This window comes from Actinia tenebrosa, unplaced genomic scaffold (assembly GCF_029948245.1).
Source record: "Actinia tenebrosa isolate PJP-AT-01 unplaced genomic scaffold, QUT_ActTen_1.0 PGA_scaffold7__59_contigs__length_16204524, whole genome shotgun sequence".
Taxonomy (NCBI): Eukaryota; Metazoa; Cnidaria; class Anthozoa; order Actiniaria; family Actiniidae; genus Actinia; species Actinia tenebrosa.
Genome location: NW_028292584.1, coordinates 7,455,434 through 7,477,462, shown reverse-complemented (window position 1 = coordinate 7,477,462; position 22,029 = coordinate 7,455,434). Strand labels below are relative to the sequence as shown.

General features: G+C 38.6%; 1 protein-coding gene and 1 long non-coding RNA gene across 2 annotated transcripts; one reads left to right on the top strand and one right to left on the bottom strand.

Annotated features, from left to right (window-relative positions):
• Positions 1-580: 580 nt before the first annotated feature.
• LOC116286843 (uncharacterized) lies at positions 581-3,548 on the bottom strand. Its single transcript, XR_004195996.2, has 2 exons — positions 3,279-3,548; positions 581-1,758 (listed from the first exon to the last, which is right to left on the bottom strand). It is a non-coding gene; the product is annotated as an uncharacterized LOC116286843 (long non-coding RNA).
• LOC116286842 (uncharacterized) lies at positions 1,974-21,634 on the top strand. Its single transcript, XM_089040122.1, has 14 exons — positions 1,974-2,190; positions 5,000-5,310; positions 6,024-6,162; positions 6,474-6,769; positions 7,368-7,515; positions 8,109-8,422; positions 9,224-9,365; positions 9,557-9,858; positions 10,672-10,813; positions 11,906-12,190; positions 12,371-12,441; positions 17,390-17,609; positions 18,756-19,058; positions 21,453-21,634. Exons 1-14 carry the CDS (start codon positions 2,103-2,105, stop codon positions 21,503-21,505), a joined length of 2,814 nt encoding a protein of 937 aa, XP_088896248.1. The 5' UTR covers positions 1,974-2,102; the 3' UTR covers positions 21,506-21,634.
• Positions 21,635-22,029: the final 395 nt, after the last annotated feature.

Sequence of the window (22,029 nt, the reverse complement as noted above, 5' to 3'; positions counted from 1 at the left end):
TAAAGTGCCTATGACCCTTATTTTTTTACTACATTGAAGCGAACACAACCTAGTAAAGCAAGTGAGGTGACTGAAGGGGTTCCGACCCGATCAAATATCATCTCATTGGCTGTGGATAAAACTTGTCAAAACCTTAGTAAATACACCAAAAATACAGCAACATAGATTAAAAAATTCCTAGAGTCGTTATAGGGAACCGCAGTTGATAACGGGTAGCATTTTACTTTATAATTGCCATTGCTCAAACTGAGTCGTCTTCGCTCCGGATCGGGAATGATTTATTCCCGGTTTATCAAACAGTTTTGGTGAGTGTGGTAACATTTCAGTGATAATTAAACTCTTAAGAAGTATTTAGTGCAATGCTAAAAGGAATGATGAATGGTTGAGACAAAATACCCGTACGATGTCTACGATTAACTTAATATTACGCAGGCAGCCCAAACAAGGTTCCTGTGTATGGTTTATAAGGGAATGTATGGGAGTTATGATAAAGTTATGAAAAGTAGTACTAGATGATAAATAAGAAAGCATCAAAAAGGGCAATTTCCTTTTCAATAAACGATTAATAAACGTAACTGTATTTGCGCGGAAATATTTAATCGCATAGTACGTGGTCATCCAATGAAAGTTTTCACTTTCAAATGTTCATACATGAAAATAATAAGGAAATGCTTATTTTTAGCTATACTTGCTTTGGTTCATTGTGCACGGTCAGTATCAAGTGATGGTACGATTCAACATCAAAGACAAAACAATAGCTTTGTCCTATTGAGTTTCCAAACCTTGATCGATATACCCGATGCGTGAAGTTCGATTATTATTTACATATCGAACGCGGCTGTCGCAGTGAGGCGAAACGGAGTGGCAATCAATAGATCAAAATATCAAACCAGAAGAAATTTGAGGAAAAAAATTCTTACAATGGATATGACCCATTCGAACTTCTAAAAATAGACATAACCTATTATCCAATTGCCAGGAGAAAGAAGGTAATCTTGAAGATGGCTTCAGTAGAGGGTTATTCTAAAAATAGACATGAGCTGTTCAGATAATCGGACAAGAAGTCAGAGCATCTATTATCTACTATGATTTTGACAGCCGCTCTCGTCAAACAACGTTTGGCGCCACGGTGTGTTACATTTGCTCATGCGCACTACATGTACCCGGTTAAAAACCGGTTTTGAAACTGGTTCCATTTTGTCCACGATCTTGGACGGCGGTATATCAGAGGAAACGCTCTACATCGGCAGTCTCCTTTCTCCCCGCCTAAAAGAAGGGAGAGAAAGAGAAGAGACTCTGCTAGCAGGGAAGGCCGGGGTATGTTTCGTGGAATTACCGTCTTTATATATGACGTCATTTTACGTTTTCATCTTTGGAATGAAACGAAAGTACTTTAGAAAGTTTGCGGATGCGCGCAGCATTTCAGCACTTTTCATCCTAAGAATTCAAGAGCGTTTCAGTTTGAAAAGAAATGCTCGTGGTTTTTTTTGGTTTCTCCGAAAACGCATCATCCCACATGGAAAAGATAGACAATGGGACCTCAGTCCTCACTGATACGATCGGTATTTCAGGGCTGCTGGTCATAGCAAGAGGTTGATTATGAATGGTCCAGGGACCGACTAACCTATCCCTTAGGCTTTTGCCGAGCTTCCTGATCAGTCTGTAATTCCTCCCGGGATAGCGGTGTCGGGGTCGAAATCTCCGGCATAGCAGTAAGTCCATACGACGGTTCAGCACTCGATGTCTGGAAGTATGGTCCTGGTTAAAAATCGGTAATAATTAAAATTAAACGAAAATACTAGCAGGTGAACCTTTAAGATTGAATAAACTTTTCAATATTTAAAGAATCGTTTATCTATCCAAATGATTGATATAGAACTAGCTACTGGGCACCCACTTGACGGGCACTGTGGGCTTCCTGTGGTTTGTTTATTTCCAAGTTCATTTCTTGAAAACCTTTCCACGGGACCGGAGCTGTGGAATTCGAAGCACGACTCATATCGCTGATAAAACAAAAGATCTTAATATAAACAGATTCTAAACAATTTAACAATTAGACCGGGAAGGATAGATTCGATCTCTTTGAGTCTCTATCAGTCGTAATGGCGATACAAATTCTTAGGATGCCGCACTTTTTGCCCTTGTTGATGGCTATATTATTCTTGGACAACTTGGTGAAAGTAGATGCTGGTAAGTTGGAAGATTGCGTTAGATTAAAATCCAAAGCTTTTTACTAAAAACAATTGTGCTTATTTTCCAAAAGATATGCAATAGGTTCCGTTATACGGTCATAATGTGTAGAAATATAGTTCAATTGGTATCGGCATCGAAGAGCGTCGGTTCAGGTTTTTCGTCCTTGGAATTCCTATATAAGTTATTTTGAAATTACTTAGTACTGTTTAGCGAAAAGTTTATTACCAGCTTAAAATTGAAGGCAAAAGTAAAGAAAAGTAATCTGCATAAATACAAAAAGAGATGTATTGAATACTAGTAAAATAATCAAAACATTTTGGTTTAGCCTGGTTTTGGCTTCTAAGAGACTCTTGTTCTAACTCAGTGCGATGACTCGAGTTTTACTGAATTCACTAAGTATTTTAGTGATCCACACGAACCCATCTTTAAATATGTTTTATTTTCAGTTTTGGCATAATTGATATCTATGGTTTTCAAGACTATTTACAGTAAAATAAAGTGAGGCTGCAGAAAGTCTTTCGCTGGCTTTTTTTCTTCTTCTGGGGAATATGAACTATCAAGTTTCGTGCCATTCCTGTTACCCGGAAGGAAAAGGTTGCCCAGAACTCGAGATTTCCGGTGAAAATTAAATAGGAAACAGATGCTTTCCTAAGGTCTTTCTTAATAGTAGGACCTACAATTCATACATAATAGTTTAGCAACATTATTTTCTTCGTATTTATTGGCTAAAGAATTTCTGGGCCACGAAAAATTCAAACTTAGCCACTTCTTTGGATTACTACGTATGTCCTCATATAGTTGGTTGTTTTTTATTCCATAATTAGGTGGTTAGCGTACGAATTCGATAATATGCTTCGAGGAAGTAACTCCTTCCTTTTCTGCATTAACATGTAAATCTTTGTTCATTCTGGTCGGGTTTCACTTTTAATTTCCTGCTTATAATACTCGTCAAAGAACGATTTTATGAGTACATTATTTTTAAAGCACAATTTTGGCCTTTTGTTTGGTGTTTGGTGTTTGTTGTTCTGGTCATTTCTTGCGCTTTACAAAAATATTACAAAATTATTTTATTGAACCAAGCATACCTGATATATCTGATGCAACATGTATATTAGTTCTGCTAAATCTCACTCTTTTTGTATCCTTTCGCGGCGCTAAAACAGTGCTGTTTCCTTTCTAGTTACGTTCAAATTTGGTTTGAACGCCTCGCTGATTCGAAAGACCTAACAAAACCACAGGCAATTTTTTTAGTTTGCTTGATGTTTCGTTCTCTCCTGTGTCAAGACGCGTTTCCTTCCGATTCCCTTCGTAGGAGAGCAACATTTGAGAGTTGAACTAATATTGGGAACTATGTAGTTACGAAATTTTATATTTTATTTTGAATATGTTTTTGCATGGTCTAGTGGTATCAACCGTTTCATAAGAATTCGTTAGAATTGAAAAGACGTGTTTCATCGTGCTTGCCATTTATTGATTTACTGTTTACTGCATGACCAACCATTGCCAGTTAGACAGCATATTGATTTTATTAAATAAACAGTGGAATTTTCCCAGGACATCGTTGACAATGATCTAATATACGGTCAATAAACTCGTCAGGACGTGTTACCAATAGGCTTAAACATAGCACTCTTTATTCGTTTAAAAAAATAATCATACTTTCGCCTATTTTTATTAGCTTGTTCTTCTTTCTATCCCCTTAAGCTTAGCGCATATTTGTGGTTCATAGAAACCACATTGTGTTATCTTCAAGCAAAGTTATTTGTACTTTTATTTTCGAATATCAGCGCGACCCATTCACCCTTATTTACATTTTTTTAAACTTTGTTTTTTAAAATATCCAGTTTGTTCAACAAACCATCCATCCCTCTTCACCCTGACACATAAACACACACACACATACGGGGGGAAATCGGCGAGCGAGCGGCTATTTTTTTATAGCGTTTTGGACAACATTTGCATATAGCTATACACCTACTTGCAAGAACTTTGTCATACGAAAATAGAACATTAATGATTTAGTGGGATAGGAATTATATTAAAAAACAAAAGAAGATCACTGAAGCCGAACTTTTTCTTTTGTCTTTTAATGTATTCCTTTCTCACTAAATTACTAATGTCCTATTCTTGTTGAAAACTATCTTGCAAGTAGGTGTATCTATATGATTAATCTATGGCCCGAATGGGCTATAGGTAATGAGTGCGCGAGCCGGGTGTGAGAGGACTAATTGTTTTAGACAAAACAAACTAGCCAGTCAAGTATATGCAAACAAGTTTTTAATACCACTCATAACGCAGTATGTATTATAAAACACTAGTTGAATATGACTAATGAACTTAAGACATTTTATCTGCTTGATGAGCTTCAATCGAAATTTCTTAAAGTTTATGTAAAAAAATCAGTACTTGATTATTCCCGAATAAATCGATGAAGATTAACGTAAAAACTGTGTTTGCGCTAGTCTACGTGTACGCGTTAAGACAAATCAATGATGTTAAATTCATTTTCCCGTTGAGAGGGAAGGGGAATTGAAAGGTTTGAGAAGCGGCAGTACACAGACTATTTATTTCTTTTCTCTTGCTTGCTTGCTTGCTTGCTTGCTTGCTTGCTTGCTTGCTTGCTTGCTTGCTTGCTTGCTTGCTTGCTTGCTTGCTTGCTCCCTTCCTACTTTAATTCTATCATTCTCTTTCATTCTTTCTATCTTTTTCATTCTCTCTTTTTCTTTCCTTTGTTTTCTCCCTTTCATTCATTCGTTCATTCACTCTTTCCTCCCCATTCATTAACCCTCTTATATTCTTCTTCCAGATTGCCATAGCACACCCGTTGGCCTAGAAAACATGTACATCTTCCCTAACATTAGCTTTACAGCATCTTCTTTCTACGATAACAAATATATCCCATACAATGCTAGACTGAACGGTTACAACGGATGGAGTCCGAAACTAGCGAACCGCGAAAATGAATATCTACAAGTTGACCTTGGGTACCCTTACGTTATCTGTGCCATAGCAACACAAGGTAGTAGTCTCAAAACTGAGTGGGTAACGCAGTACAGGATAATGACATCAGTCTATGGAACGGAATGGGTTGCCTATAAAGAAAATAGTCAAGTTAAGGCAAGTTTAAGAGACACTATGTACATAATTTAAACTCATCATCTGTAAAGATAATGAGATCTATAGAAAACTTTTAAACTTAAACCTTGAATTTGAAATTTGAAAAACAAGAAAACTAAACGGAACTTTATTCCTTAACTAAGAAATTCATAGCTGCATTCCGACGTACAGCAAGGGATCTATACGTTCCTCCAAAAACAAGAAAACGCTATGTATGTTAACCTGGTTTGATTTTCTTAATGTTATCTTGACAAGAAAAGTCTTCCAAAAAGTCTGAAATATTGACTTTGTAATGACGTCACTGCAAAATTAAGCTGTCATAAAGCCTTCAAATATTCACCAGCAAAAACTACAGGAACATACCTGCTATTGCAATGAAAATATAAAACTCATTCATTATTGTGTCACTGTTATCAAGCGCTCATTAACAACGTTGTATTTTCATTTTGTGGCCTGGAAATCCTTTATTTCAAGAGGAAAAGTGACACCTCAGTCATTTTCAAATTTTCTCCATTCTCAGCTCAGCTGGTTATCTATTTTTTTAAGCAATTTGATGTAGTTCCATGTCGGGATATAGGCGGAGTTCCTGTGGTTTTGGCGGGAACATTTCGCGCTAAAAAACGCGCGCGCACTTGCTTACTTCACTTTCCCATACTCTGGTTCTCTCACTTTGACAATACTGCGTGGTTGAAAACATGATGCATTTTTCACAGAATTTCACAGGAAACACGGACCAAAACACTATCGTTAAGAATAGAGTCAATAAACCTTTGGCAAGATATGTCCGCATTTTTCCAACAAAGTATCGAATCTGGAGCACAATGAGAATTGAATTATTTGGCTATCCTGAAGGTAAAGATGTTCCTGTAGTATTTACATATGCAAATTGAATTAGTATATAGCGTGTTAGGTTTATACTAAGTCCAGAAATCCCAACTTACTTCTTTCAAGGGCTGTTTTTATGATGAAATAAATAATACATGACAAAGGAAACTTTTGAAGCATTCTTCTAGTGATTATGACGCCATTTTCAAACAGTCAGCCTCTTATTTAAGTCAAACAAGCATTCACCAAACTAACTGTTAAACAATTTCATTTAATAAAATGTATAACTTATTACATTTCATTTATTTATTTATTTATTCCTATATTTTATTCTGAAGCGTGTGATAATCTTCCACTTGGAATGGAATCAGACGTCCTTCAAAATATAACAGCCTCTTCTGGTCAAGACCCAGCTAAGAATGCCAGGCTAAATTACACATCAGGCTCGTCTTGGTGTGCCTCTACAAGTGACTCTGATCCTTATCTACAGATTGACTTGGGGTCATTTCACCTTTTTTGTGCTGTGGCTACACAGGGAAACAGCATGGCAGACCAGTGGGTGAAGACGTACCAGATAAATACATCTACTGATGGTACAACATGGACCACTTATCAGGAGAACAATATTGACAGGGTAATGTAGCATTAGTGATAGTATGCTAGATCAGTGGGTGAAGACGTACCAGATAGATACATCTACTGATGGTACAACATGGACTACTTATCAGGAGAACAATATTGTCAGGGTAATGTAGCATTAGTGATAGTATGCTAGATCAGTGGGTGAAGACGTACCAGATAGATACATCTACTGATGGTACAACATGGACCACTTATCAGGAGAACAATACTGACAGGGTAATGTAGCATTAGTGATAGTATGATAAATCAGTGAGTGAAGACGTACCAGATAGATACATATACTGATGGTACAACATGTACCACTTATCAGGAGAACAATATTGACAGGGTAATGTAGCATTAGTGATAGTATGATAAGTCAGTGAGTGAAGACGTACCAGATAGATACATCTACTAATGGCACAACATGTACCACTTATCAGGAGAACAATACTGTCAGGGTAATGTAGCATTAGTGATAGTATGATAAATCAGTGGGTGAAGACGTACCAGATAGATACATCTACTGATGGTACAACATGGACTACTACTTGGAATTTCGCATTGAATGAAGAATACTTATAGAAACCTATTGATAATTCAATTCACAGGTATTTTGGGGCAATTTTGATCGTTCAACGGTGGTACGCCAAGTTCTTTTCTATGGCACTGTTTTAAGATACATACGTATCATACCCAAGACACACCAGACTACACCTTGCTTGAGGACAGAGATCTATGGATATCAAGTAAATCAAAGTAAGTTGAGCTAAAACTGTAAACAAAATGGGTTCACGAATGTCCAAGTATCTAAGTATATATCCAGCACGAATAATAGAAACGTCTGCGCATGCGCGTACTTCGTATGCAAATTAGTCGAATACTCTTCGTCCTATTGTAAAAATATGCAAATTATACTTTCAAACTTGTCTATTAACAAAAGGACTTTATAAAACGTCAAGGCTAACATTCAAATGCTGAAACTTAAAGCTAATTATTACCTGTTGGATTTATCATTATCTCTTGATGGGTTGCAAGCATGCCCAGAAGAGTTAAAAGACAAAAGAATGACGGCCATTGTGGTGCCGTTGTTAAATTGCACCAATTTATCGCTCCCCTGTGAGGCCGCGATGACGTAACGTTTAATCGAAGAATAGTATATAACTTGCTAATAAAGAATACTTTTTGATTTAATTCATATATTTAAAGTTGCCGTTTTGCCAAGCAGTAAACCTTTGTCAAGCAGAGTAGCTCTACTCTCGAGTCGAAATCGACATTTAGATCTTTTTTTAAGATAAAAATTTTAACACTTATATGAATAAGTACTTCAAATCTTTCATCCACGTTTACAGCTTGTTCAAGTCACAGCTTGGGCATACCAAGCTCTAAACGGGTTCTCAACCACAGGATTTCAACAACATCATATTACAATAGCGAACACCATCCTTCTATGGGAAGACTTGGCTCAGATTCAGCATGGGGGCCAGAAAAACAAAAAGGTGATGACTACCTCCAGATTGATGTTGGTGCTGTGTCGTACATGTGTTCTATAGCAAGCCAAGGCAATGGGGATAACGAATTATACGAGTGGGTCACGAAGTATGAGGTGTTGTATTCTACAACCAATAACCAGTATATAACATACAGCGAGAATGGGACAGACAAGGTAAAATGCATTTTTGTTTTATCTATTAAAAAACCTTGAGCTGCTACGATTTTTTTTTTTTTTTTTTTTTTGTTAGATTTTTTAGCTTGTTTCAATAACCCTCACAATTCCCACTAAGACGTCTGCGTTTTAGCTTCTTGCCAGTGAATGACTCTTTCTTGGTGCTGCAAGGCACCTGAGGCTTGACGACAATAAAACTATAGCCAAGATATAATGAATTTGAAGCTAAACAATACCATGCAAAAACAAATTCCTAAACAAGAATACGATAAAGCTTGCTACACCAAGAAAGACCCTAGACTGATTCCATAAGTCTGTCCAAGTTCGCTGTCAGTCCTTTTTTTTGTTGTTGTTGTTGTTTGTTTGTTTGTTTTTGTTTGTTTGTTTGTTTATTTGTTTGTTTGTTTTTTGTTGCTCATGGATTGTTGAGCCACCCACAGTAACAAAAGAGCGAAAACTACGCATTATACTTATGAAGTCTGTCTAGAAAGACCCTAGAAAATAAACTATTTATAACTCCGATCATTGAAAATTTTATGGTTGAGCCCCTTTGGAGACACCGTGCAATAAACGGTTGCTTGAAATGTTGCATCCATCTGGTTTCATCAAGTGAAAATAAACTTCAGCGTGGCTGCAGTCGCGTGATTTTCTCAACCAATCAAATTTCATTAGTTTTAGCTTTACCGTTTGCCAGAATTGATACGTTCATTGATATCGATTTCATAGTTTGTTTTATTGCAACAAAAATGCGACGTGTGAAATATAATTGTGGTGTCTGCGTTTTTTTCTATTTTTTTCCAGGAATTTCCAGGAAATACAGATCAATCAACAATTGTTACCAATTCAATAAAGAATCCATTCAAAGCCAAGTTTATTCGTATTCGACCGAAGGACTTCAATAGATGGAAGAGTATAAGAGTTGATTTTAAAGGACTCTCAGCAGGTACAGCAGATATCAATTTATTACTCTTGCCTTGCCTTGCCTTGCCTTGCCTTGCCTTGCCTTGCCTTGCCTTGCCTTGCCTTGCCTTGCCTTGCCTTCTCCCCTCTTCTTACTTGACTAATCTTCAATTGTTACAAGATGTCTTTCTTACCTCTAATGCAACATTTTTTCTCTTTCGACAATAATCCCAGCCTGTGGCACATCATTGGGTCTCGAGAATTCCCACATACCGGACTCCCGGATCACCTCCTCTTCCTCATTGGATAATTCCCATGCTGCATCACATGGTCGTCTGTACGGTAGCTCCTCATGGTGCAGCTCCTCTTCATCCAATACCGAGTACATCCAGGTCGATCTTGGAGAGGCCAAGACAGTAACAGGTATAGCAACACAAGGAGACAAAGATTTGGATAAGTGGGTAACGTCATACAAGATGGGCTACAGTTTTGATAATAGATATTGGTACAAGTACAAAGAAGAGAAACTTATCAAGGTAAAAATGCTTTATGATAGAAGCAATTGATTTGTTTGGCTCTATATATTATCCACCCAAATGCAAATAGTTATACACCTAATTGAAAAAACGTTGTCGGGTTCAAAAAAGGTTATACAAGTATTGTTATTATTTATTATTATATCATCAAAGCTAAGACCGAAGGGGAGCATGGGAAGACAAGCAATTATGCTAATGTTATGCGTATTGCAGTTTTCCCTTCCTGTGCACATTTTATGCATCATGGCTTTGGCATGTTGTTAATCTAGGTCGACTGACTTTGCTCTACTGTGCATTTTTAGTTGTCTATATGCAAATACGATATACATTTCAGAGTACCCAAAATCCTTGTCGGTCTTAGATTCGATGATATGACCTTCTCGAACCCGACTACGTTTTTTCATTTAGGTGTATTTCAATCTCGACTGTATTAGTATACCTCTGGGTTCTCGGCTTCGATTCCGGGACTTGACATCACATAATGAGTTTGATAGGTTTCTTTTTCTTGATTCGAGGGTTTTTGTCTGAGTTCTCCAGGTTTTCCTCACTCCGCAAAAACCCAGTACGCTTAATTCCAATTTGAATCCAATTGCATCAGTAGAGTTTTGCATCATCATGTACGCACGCCCATAATACAGCTTGGACTACCTGTGGTTAGATGGCAGAACAATAAAATCCCTTTGCTCCTGGGAATTGAATTCTTTCGCATGTAAAACGATTGTATTGTTCCTGCCATCTGACATGGCTGCCGTCACGTGGTGGTGAAAAACCTCTGTAATCCTAATGTCAGCTTCAAATCTCCTTCCTTGTTAGGTATTCAATGGAAACAAAAATAGAACTGACGTCATAGTTAACTGGCTAAGCAATCCAACTGCAGCTCGTTACGTCAAAATATTTCCTCAGAGCAGTAACGGTGGAGTCTGTCTAAGACTCGACCTTTATGGATGCACCTTCTGTGAGTAAACACTAGAGTAGTTAAATCTTTCATTTACTACATATTGTAGCTCCATATACTAAATACTCAGTCAAATAAAGCTTTTATTTATTTTTTTTTATCATTAACATTATTATTATTATTATTATTATTATCATCATTATTATTATCATTATTATTATTTATTATTATTATAGAAAGTTTTATTTGTCTATATATATAATGTTTACATTGACCAGCGCACCAAGTCTAGGCTGGTTACGTTCATCATTTTTTATCATTTTTTTTTCATCTCTTTTTTGATGCCTGCACGTAGTTCCGTGTATTTTTCTTGTTTTTCATCAGTTCTCTCCGCAATCGTTATTATTATTATTATTATTATTATTATTATTATTATTATTATTATTGTTGTTGTTGTTGTTATATTATTATTATTACTATTATTATAAATAATAAGCTAAATAAAGGGCAGTGTGCAAGGGATTCTGGTAGCTGTAGTATATATATAACAGCCTATCGCTGGATTTTAATCAGTTGACAAAAGTCTTTGAATCTCATTACCTGCTCCAAATGGTTTTCAAACACTGATCACCATGTGCTGTCAGACATACAGGATTCTCATTGAAAACTTGTGGTTCAGCTGATGAACATTTACGAAAGAAAGGAATTCTCTGTCGTACACGGTAATTAGCCTCGATTTCGTATAGAATTATTTTGAACATTCATGCGTTCCATTGAAGGTTCGTGGAATTTCGTAGTGTTTGTATTGTTAAAGGTGCGCATTCTTTGCTTTACCGTTAGTATTTGTGAATATCTAAACACTGATACGAAGCCAACCCTGAGTAAATGAGTCTGTAATCAAGGAACACAGCGGTATTTGACTAAGTTGATAACGGTTGAGATCTCGTCTAGCAAACGAGAGGTCAGTGGTTCGAGTCTCGCGAGAACCCAACTGAGGCAGATTTTTAAATCTGCTTATACACTCGATGTAGCATACACTTTACATATAGATCTGTACCGAGTGACAAAAACACATTTCATAAATTTGATAACGGTCTATTGCGCATGCGAGTAATATACATTTTTGATCACATCTTAAAAACTTGCTTTTAGATACCCCTAAAAGACCAAGTACTCCAGTCACTGCAGACAAAAGATCAGCCTCACTGAGATGGACTAACATCCAAACTAACCAGGAGACTGCAGAATCGTTCGCGATAGTAGTGAGCGATACAAATGGGACGAGCCGGACAATAATTGTTCCAAACCAACCAACAACCTCAAAGGAGATTACAAATTTAAAGCCTTATACAAACTATGAAGCTAAGATCATTGGTGTAACGAACCACGGGCAACCTTTATGGCAAAGTACCTCAAGATTCCAAACGCTCATTGCAGGTTAGCTTGAGGGCCTCAAAGCCAATATTTGACCGAATGTTTAACTAAGCTTTGACTCCAAATTTAGCCAACATTTGACCCAAAATTCGACGAAACATTTGAACCCAACATTTGACTCAAAATTTGACTCGACATTTGAACCAGCATTTCGACGATCTTATAAACTATTTTCTTTTCCAGAACCGGAAACAAGTCCTACCATAGAGACGTTGACTGCAATATCATCACAAAGCATCAATGTGACAATTAAGGTTAAAAAATAATGATCATATCAAGATATTATACTATTTGGAGTGTTTGCCATTATGCTGAAGCAAGGGCTTCAAATATTACCAAATTTGTTATTAAAAAAAATTCTTAACATTTACATCTAGAAAAATAAGTTAAAAAAAGCCCTTTAATTCTCCAATGTCTATTTTGCAATAAACTTCCGTTCTGTTCTGTTCTGTTCTGTTCTGTTCTGTTCTGTTCTGTTCTGTTCTGTTCTGTTCTGTTCTGTTCTGTTCTGTTCTGTTCTGTTCTGTTCTGTTCTGTTCTGTTCTGTTCTGTTCTGTTCTGTTCTGTTCTGTTCTGTGCATGTAATGATTTCTGTTCCTTGGTGGTTGCGAAATATGGCTTTATTTTGAGTATATCAATTCGGGCTACAAATGTGTATCATACAGTCTGATAGATGGATATAGGGTTTCAGTCAATGCTATGGTATCATATGACATATAGCATGACATCCTCCTTTCCGTAAAAAACAACAACATATATATATATATATAGATGTATATGCAACGAAAACAATAGTAACAATGACTATATATCAGCTGTCCATGCATACAACTGATGTTGCGATTATGTGCTATTCTTGAACAGTTCTTTTGAAAATTATACATATCGTTCTGGTGGTTTCACGACCCTGCCACTGCGTGTTGTAATCATTCCATTATGTGGTGCTGGATTAGACACTTCTGTTCTAGGAGATTCTGCAGGCGGGCTTTGGTGTCCTATGGGGGATGGCAGTGCTTCTCTGATGTGTGTTCTGTTCCGACGTAGCTCTCCACCCTTTGGAGTAGTGACTGTATATGATCTTGGTTGGTCCAACTTTTCCTTGACTGTGGCCGGTCCCCATTTCTTTGTAGAGGGGTCTTGAATATTGATGTTCTGCCCTGGCAGAAGATCCGGGATTGTCTTGGTGTTCCGGTCATAGTAGTGCTTTTGCAGCTCTTGTCGTTTCTTTAATCTCTCTATGATCTCTTCGTTGTTCTGGTTCCTAGTTATCGAGCGCGGTAGATTGTCTTGGAGCTTCCTGCCAAGGAGTAGTTCAGAGGGTGATGGCAACTTACTGTCGATTGGAGTGGACCGAAGACAGAGTAGAGCCATGTACTAGGGGTCTTCGTTGGTTCTTGCGGTCTTGTGCAGGACTGCCTTAACCGTCTTGACTTGGTTTTCTATGAAACCGTTACTCTGGGGGTAGTGAGGAGAACTGGTGATATGTTCAAATCCGTACTCTTTGGCAAATTCATGAAAACTAGCACTGCTGTAGTGGGGCCCGTTGTCTGATCTTACAATCTTTGGTACTCCTTGTTCACTGAAGATCTGCTTCATCAACTCAATAACCTGCTTACTGCTACTCTGCCCTCTGGGAATTTTCCTTATGAATGGATATTTCGAGTAGTAGTCAGCTACAAGTAGATATTCAGACTCGTTGATGTAGAATAGGTCAGTAGCGATCGTGTGCCATGGTCTTGGTGGTATTTCGGTTTGTAGCAGTGGCTGTTTCGGATTACTTGGTAGAAACTCCTGGCACGTTACGCAAGATTGGGTGATTTTGTCGATGTCGTTGTTCATGTTCTTCCAGTATACGGCTGATCTTGCTCGGAGTTTGGTTTTTTCTGCTCCTTGATGGCTAGCGTGTAGTTTGTCCAGGATTTCTTTTTGCATGGTAGAAGGAACTATGATCCGTTGTCCTTTGGTTAGGATGCCGTCGTCAATTGTGATTTCATCTCTAAAGGACCAGTATGGCTTCAGCATGTTTGATACTTGCTTAATCATCGTTGGCCAACCTTCGTATACCATTTTCTTTAGGCAGGTCAGGTCTTGATCTAAGTCCGTGTTAGCTCTTATCCGCTCGATCATTTCGGTGCTGAAATGTTGATAGATCTCGTGCACTTGTATTCTCTCGTTCTCTATCGGGTATTTCTCTTCTGGGGAGAGTCGTGATAGTGCATCAGCCAACAGCATGTCTTTTCCTGGTACGTATCTGATCTTGATATCGTATGGTTGTAATCTCAGCAACATTCGCTGTAATCGTGGTGGGGCTGATGTGAGGTGTTTGAGGTGTATGCTTTCCAGCGGCTTATGATCGGATTGCACTGTAAATGGACGGCCAAACAGGTATGTGTGGAAACGCTCACAACCATAGACTACTGCGAGGAGCTCTCTCTCTATATTCGCATAGCGTGTTTCGACGTCGGTTAGCGCTTTGCTGGCGAACGCTATGGGCTTGCCCTCTTGCATGAGGGCTGCACCAAGGCCATTTGTTGAGGCATCTACCTGGAGCGTTACATCTTTTGTTTCGTCAAAATAGGTGAGGGTGATTTCTTCACTTATCGAGTTCTTGATTTTCTCGAAGGCGGCCTGGTAGTCGGCATTCCATTGGAAGGGTGTGTCTTCCTTCAATAATCCTCTCAGGGGTGCGGTCAGGATGCTTAGGTTTGCGATGAATGGGGACATGTAGGTGGCTAGCCCAAGGAACGTTTGTAGTTCGCGGCGATCAACCGGTTCTTTCATCTGCCTCAGCACTGATATTTTGGCGGGATCGGGCTGGATACCGTTTTCACTGCAGATGATGCCGTAGAACTTTATTTTGTTCTGTTTGATATGGCACTTGTCTGGGTTGAGTTTTAGGCCTGTTTCTTTGCATTTCTCAACCATCGCCTTTAAATTGATGTCATGTTCTTCCTCCGTTTTTCCATAAACCACGATGTCATCCACGATGCCAATAACACCATCGCAACCCTCAAATGTCTGGTCAATCTTGGCTTGGAAAACGTCTTGCGACATTCTCAGTCCAAATGGCATTCGTTTAAACCTGTAGCGGCCAAATGGGGAATTGAAGGTAGTCAGGTAACTTGATGGTGTGTCGAGTACAACATTCCAATATCCACACTTCGCGTCTAGAATGGAGAAATATTTTGATCCGCTCAGCTTGGGCAAGATTTCCTCAAGGGTGGGTGTTACGTGATGGTCTCGTTGTATGGCAGCATTTAAATCTTTAGGGTCAAGACATATTCTAAGTCTGCCAGTGGGTTTCCTTCTGTATACTAAACTATTGACCCATGCCGTCGGCTCCCCTTCTCGTACTTTGGTGATGATACCTTGGGCGGCCATCTCATCTAGTTCTCGTTTAATGTCATCTTTGAGGCTTATTGGCACGCGTCTCGGTGAGTGAATGACAGGGGGTACATTTGGGTCCAGTGTGATGTGATATTCTCCTTGAAATTTACCTACTCCGTCAAAGCATTGGGGGTATTGCGCGAGCAGTTGTTCCTTGCTGCTTATTTTGTTCGTGTTGTTCGTGGTTCTTGCAGTTTCTTTTCGTGGTTGTGTACCTTCATTCTGTGTTTCGACAGAACAGTTCAAAGAGATTAATTTGAGGTCTAGTGCTGTTGGCAACCCAAGGATTGCTTGGCCTGGCGCGTCAGTGACATAAAAGAGCGCGGTCGTAGTCATGCCTTCATAGCTGCACTGTATTTCGCAAGTACCTAGTTGCTTTATTTTCGCTGGTTTTGGATGGCTTCAATGCATTTTGGTTTGGTTCGCCGTCCGTCCCGACGTTCTGCGGGAACATGCTTTGATATAATTTTAATGGCAAGATGTTTGCTTGCGCACCGGTGTCGAGTTTTGCTTTCAGTTGCGCTCGGTTTTTCGGGAAATGTGGAAGTTGTATGCTGATAGTAGCGAATGCTTCGTCCCTGCGTTCCGCCGGGCGTATGGTTCCAATTATTATCGATTGGAAATGTAGGGTATTGAAATCTTCATTGAAATCGTCATCTGTTTGCATTTCATGCACAGCGCGTCTGCCTTGGCGTGCTTCCCTATTGTTATTGCGTTGTTTGTATGGTTGTTCTTTTCTAGCGCTTGGGTTTTCTGATTCACTAGGGTTGCCTTTCTGACGGCATACTTTAGCCCAGTGGTTCAATCTTGAACAGAAATTGCAAGTCGAACCATATGCGGGGCATTTCTTTGGCGCGTGTTCGCCTCCGCAATTTCCGCATTTCCTGTGCCGATTCTCGTATTTCCTGACAGCTTGAACATGTTTGTCATCATCACTCTGGAGCTGGGCCACACGCGCTAATGTAGCTTCATATGTTCTAGCTATATCTATGGCTTTATCTAATGTAAGGTCATCTCCATATTCTAGTATACGCTCTTGTGCTTTTCGATATGGTGCCTATGATAAGCTGCTCGATTAAGCGCTCGTTTACTTCAAGCTGGTCACGAAATTTGCATTTGTTGGCATGATTGCGACATTTGGTCATAAAATCATCAATATTCTCGTCGTTTGATTGCTTCATCTGCTGTAGCTGGTATCTAGCTAGCCTGAAATTTGTTCTCGGCGCTAAATGTTTTTCAAATTTTGACCAAATGTCCTCGGGATTTGTTTTCTCGTCTTCGCTGTCCCAAGTGAAACTATTATAGATATCTACGCCTTGACGGCCTATCCATAGTAGGATGTACGAGGATTTTTCATTATCTGACCTCTTTGCAAATGGCCCATTGAAAATTAGATTACAGTATTGCTTGAATCTGGCGAATTCGTCGTTGATATCGTTGGTTTGCCAGTTCATAACGGGTGGCGTGAACCCTGCGGCCATGATATTCTATCACTAACGCGGTCTGCTAGCTGTTTTCTTTTATTTCCTGTCTTGGTATCTGATTTAACCACTTACCGAATGTCGATGTATGTTTTACCTTTCACTTCTGGCACCATGTAATGATTTCTGTTCCTTGGTGGTTGCGAAATATGGCTTTATTTTGAGTATATCAATTCGGGCTACAAATGTGTATCATACAGTCTGATAGATGGATATAGGGTTTCAGTCAATGCTATGGTATCATATGACATATAGCATGACAGTGCAGACCGAGAATTAAAAAGTCGTTCCTTTTAACCTGGTTCAATTTCCATTCCCAACTATTTTTTCTTAGTTCACGCAAACAGACAAGTTAAATGGGCCACTGGCGGGATACAGAATTTTGTATCGACCCGAAGGAGGAGAAGAGAAGCAGACGGATGTAGGTATCGTTACCATGGTAACGTTGACGAACCTTAAAAAGTACACAGTCTACAGTATATCCGTGGCTGTAAAAAACGCTGGGTTTGCTGGTCCTGCTAGTGTCACAAAGCAGCAAAAAACACTAGAAGATGGTAAGAATAGTTAATGGAGGAAACACATATGCGTGCTGTGTGCAGTTGTAAAGCACGCGAGGATCTGAAAAATACGAGAGAAGTGTTAGAAGAAGCAGCTCAATTTGGAGGACAAAACAAAAGAATTTCAATCTCCTAAGAATTTGAGCCTATTGTTATGTCCTCCAAATTGAAATGCTATCCGACGTACTGCAATGGGTCTATTGGCAGAACACAAAGAAGTGTTAGGAGAAAAACGACTAGTAACGGAACACTTCTCGATTGTTCTGCCAATCTCCAAATGCTTCATATCTGCACACCACACCGCAGAGCAACCATTTTTTAAATTTCTTTTATGGAATACAAATTACAACAGCCGTTATTTTGGATGCGAATGGACGAATCAACGAATCAGTATACAGTGCATGCTTGTGCTGTGTGGTCTGATAAAGCATGCGCTCCCAACCAACCAGAACGCGAGATTTGTAACAGTTATTTTATGATGATTTGGAATCAAAACGTATATTGGGATTATCATTGATTTTGCAATTCTTATGTATTTTGCGTCAATACTCCAGTTTCGAGTTCTCCTTGCTCAGCCTTAGTCTCGGTTGTGTGATATATTATTTAGTCATTCAGCCAAGGTACATTCCCTAGAGCAGTTTTCGTGTGACAGTGAAAAGCTCACGGCACGAATACGGTCGTGACACGGCATGGGATACGCCAGACCAATCACATCGCACTGGACACGGTCACGCTAAGGTCACGGCAATGCCAGTCCAATCACATTGTGTGGGGAAACAAATCAGCCAATTAAAATTCTAGAAAGCATCACGGTCACCGAACGGCACGCTTACGGCAGTGAGCTTTTCACAGTCATGCGAAAACTGCTCTACTATACAACGGACCTTCATAAAAGAAAAGAACACATTTGTACTGTGCAAAGGCGGACTTGAAATGGGAGAATTTAACTTGATGAAAAATATACTGCGTATGTCAGGGGATTGTCAAAGAAGTAAATCAGGAAACCTAGAGGATTTTTCTGAGTTCGATTACCAAGATGCATTGTGGTACAACTTGGGTGCAAACAACGGCAGAGTACTCGTGAAAACAAGATTCAAAACTGCATAACCTATATATGATAATATTTCTATCAATTTCTTTCAGTTCCTGAAATTGGTCCCGAAAACATACAAGCAAAGGAAGTATATCTTACAACATGCCTAATTACCTGGCAACCGTTAACAGACAAGCAAAGTAATGGCGTCATCACTAAATACGAGATCATCTGGCATCTTGAGACAAACAGACCTCAATCAAATGCTGCTCGTCAAGAATTCTTAACAGCTTCGACAAATGAATCCCAGTTTATGATAGATAACCTCAAACCAAATGAAAAATACACTGTTCTTGTTAGAGGATATACCAGTGTTGGACCAGGACCGAACAGTACTGTTAGCTTTTTGACAAGTGAGTACGCATGCGTGCAGAATGCGTTGCAACATGGGCCTGTTTTAGGAAATGCTGTAGTACATATATAGGGTTTTCGCATCATGAAAAGTGATAGGAAACCTTAATGGACCCTTATTAAAATTATCTTGAATGCGAGGCTAACATGAAAATACAAAGAAATCACACTTTTTTTCGATGGAAAAAGACCTCTTCTGCTTGGGGTAATGTTTTATCATTCCAGACCACGTGTCATTCTCTTGAGAATAATATTCTTTGTTTGAGCTGCATCCATATTCATGTGTCTTCTCATGTACAACCGAGCGCAAACCTTAAACAAAGAAATGATACTCCAGGTAATGACATGTGGTCTGAAATGGGAAAACATTACGTCAGAGCCGAAGAGGTTTATTGGTGTTATTTTTTTCGTATTTCCATGTTAGCCTTGCATCCACTATACGTTTGATAAGGGTCCATTGTAGTGTTAATTTTTTAAATTTTTTAATTTCATATTCTTGATGCATAAAATTTCAACTGACTGATGAAGCGTTACTTGAAACACCAACATACTATACTTCAAAAACTCATGAATAATTCGATCATGAGCATTTGAACCAATTGGAGCGACCATACACGTCACGTGCATGGACCTCTAAACCCCTATAAAGTCTCATCCTCATTAGTGCTTTTATATAAAGAATACTAATGAGGATGAGAATTCATATAAAGTCTCAACCTTATTAGTATTCTTTATATAAAGAATACTAATATGGACAACTTTATCAGAATAAAGGTGCATCCAAGTTTAGATGAAGACTTAGAGCCTCATCAAGGTCAGTCTCACGTACGGTAATCCACGACCCATAAATTATCGTCGACTAGTGCCCCAGTCTTGAGTTCGGCATGTTGTCTTCAACTTGTGGGAGCCTTTTTTACACTTACTGCGCATGGCAGTGACGTACAAACCTCACTGCGCATGACATTGCTGTACAAACGACTATCAAAGTATAAAAGTCAATGTTCGCGAGGTATATGGTTGCTCTACTTCAACTGAAGGGTTTGTAAATTATACTTAAAGTTTTTGAAGCCGTTTAATAAACTCGCAGATCGTGCTTTATCGGGTCTAAAACCCGACAAAACGCTCCTGCTCGTGTATTAAACAGTACATAAACTAACCTTTTCCAAATTCGCTTGACTGATTAAAAGACGAGGTGGTCGAGGTGGTTGGACATGCAATGCTACTAATAGGGAGTTTAAGATAGGGCAGCTACGGTAGACTACTACGGTTGAACGCGGTTCGTGATCTGGGACGAGTTTCAATGCGCATGGATGAAAATTCATGCATGCAGTGGCTGGCCGTGAATCCGGTATCATTTTGGCTTCCTATTTCAGCCATGGCTTCGCCGAATGCAGAAAATGAAAACTGGTGAGTGTTTATCATAAGTTTTTTGCAAATGCGTACGTATATCAGGTTAAATTTATGAGAATGTATTGTATAGCTTGCTACAATTTAACACGCTGTAATATCGCAATTTTTTAGTTCCACAAGTCCATGCAATGTTCCACGTGTGGAGTCGGATGTCACCGGTTCTCTTCGCAATAAGTAAGTAAAAACAATCAAAACTACTTTGTAATTCTTTCACAAGAGTTAATGCAGAGAGAGAATAAAGTCCATTAAAATGTTTTTCTTAGTTGGGGTTGATTGTCACATCACCTTATTTTAATTGCAACAAGCGTTCGCTCTAAAATATTTTTATATTTGTACTTTCAATCCCACGACACTTAGGAAACGAAGTAGGAAAATAATGTACTATTATTATTGTTATTGTTATTATAGTTATTACTATTATTATTATTATTATTGTCATCATTATTGTTGTTTGAATGCAATTAGTTTAAAATCATGAAATATTTTGCTGGACTAACAACAACTAATTTGCATCTAACATGGAATAAACCAACCATGCACTTGCGACATCCTCACTGGAAAAAAAAACTTATGTTGATAAACTTTTTCATTTCCTTCTTGTGTCGTTCTTTCTGTTCCTAATTTTATCATTCTATGCAGGAAATTTTGTATTTGCGGCTCAATAAAGTTTTGTCTTTCTTGGCACTAATCAATTATGAGCAATATATTGAGAGAGGTGCTTTGCTAGAGTATTTTCCTTATATCCGTGAGACACTTTTTAAGAAATTGCACTAATTAGTTCTCGCTAGTCTTTGTTCAGTAAAAAAAATTGCACTAAATTAAATTTGCGATTTTGTCAGCAAACTATTACACAGATGTAATGGAAGCCCTTTCTCTATTTCATGGGTACAATATATTTGCACTTAATCATTCGCTTATTATAACTTGGTATTCAATTATGTTTAGGCATGAAAAAAAATTTCTTTCTTTTTTTATTTCATTTACAGTGGAACATTTAGATGGACAGAGGAACGAGATAGACTTCTTCTACGACAAATAGTATCCCTCGAGCCTTTTGCCTACAAAGCTGGGACTAAAGAAGCAGGTCTTAGGTGGACAGAAGTAGCAGAACGGATCAACTGCTATGCTCATTTCTCAAGTCAACCTAGAGATCAACGCAGTGTGAGGGAACGTTTCAACAAATTGTTGGCAGACTTCAAGAAAAAAAGCAGGAATGAAGAGTCTGCAAGTGGCATTGCTCCTGATGACCAAACAGAAAATGAGATGATATTGGAAGAAATAGTCGAAAAAATGAAATCTCCGCTGATCCAAGTTGCAAGGGATGAAAAAAATCAGGAAAAAAAGAGACAAAATGCCATATTCATTAGGAACAATGCAATGGAAACATGGTCTAAAACAAGAAAGAGTGGTAGTGAAGGTGGTGATTCGGGTTCAGAGGGGAACGGCCAAGTAGAGCAGGCGTTGACCAAAAGACGTAAAACAAGAAAAGGAGGGTCAGAAGCACTGCAGTACTTGGCTGAAAAAACAGAAGTAGAAACCGCTCTGCGAAAGCAAGATCTTGAA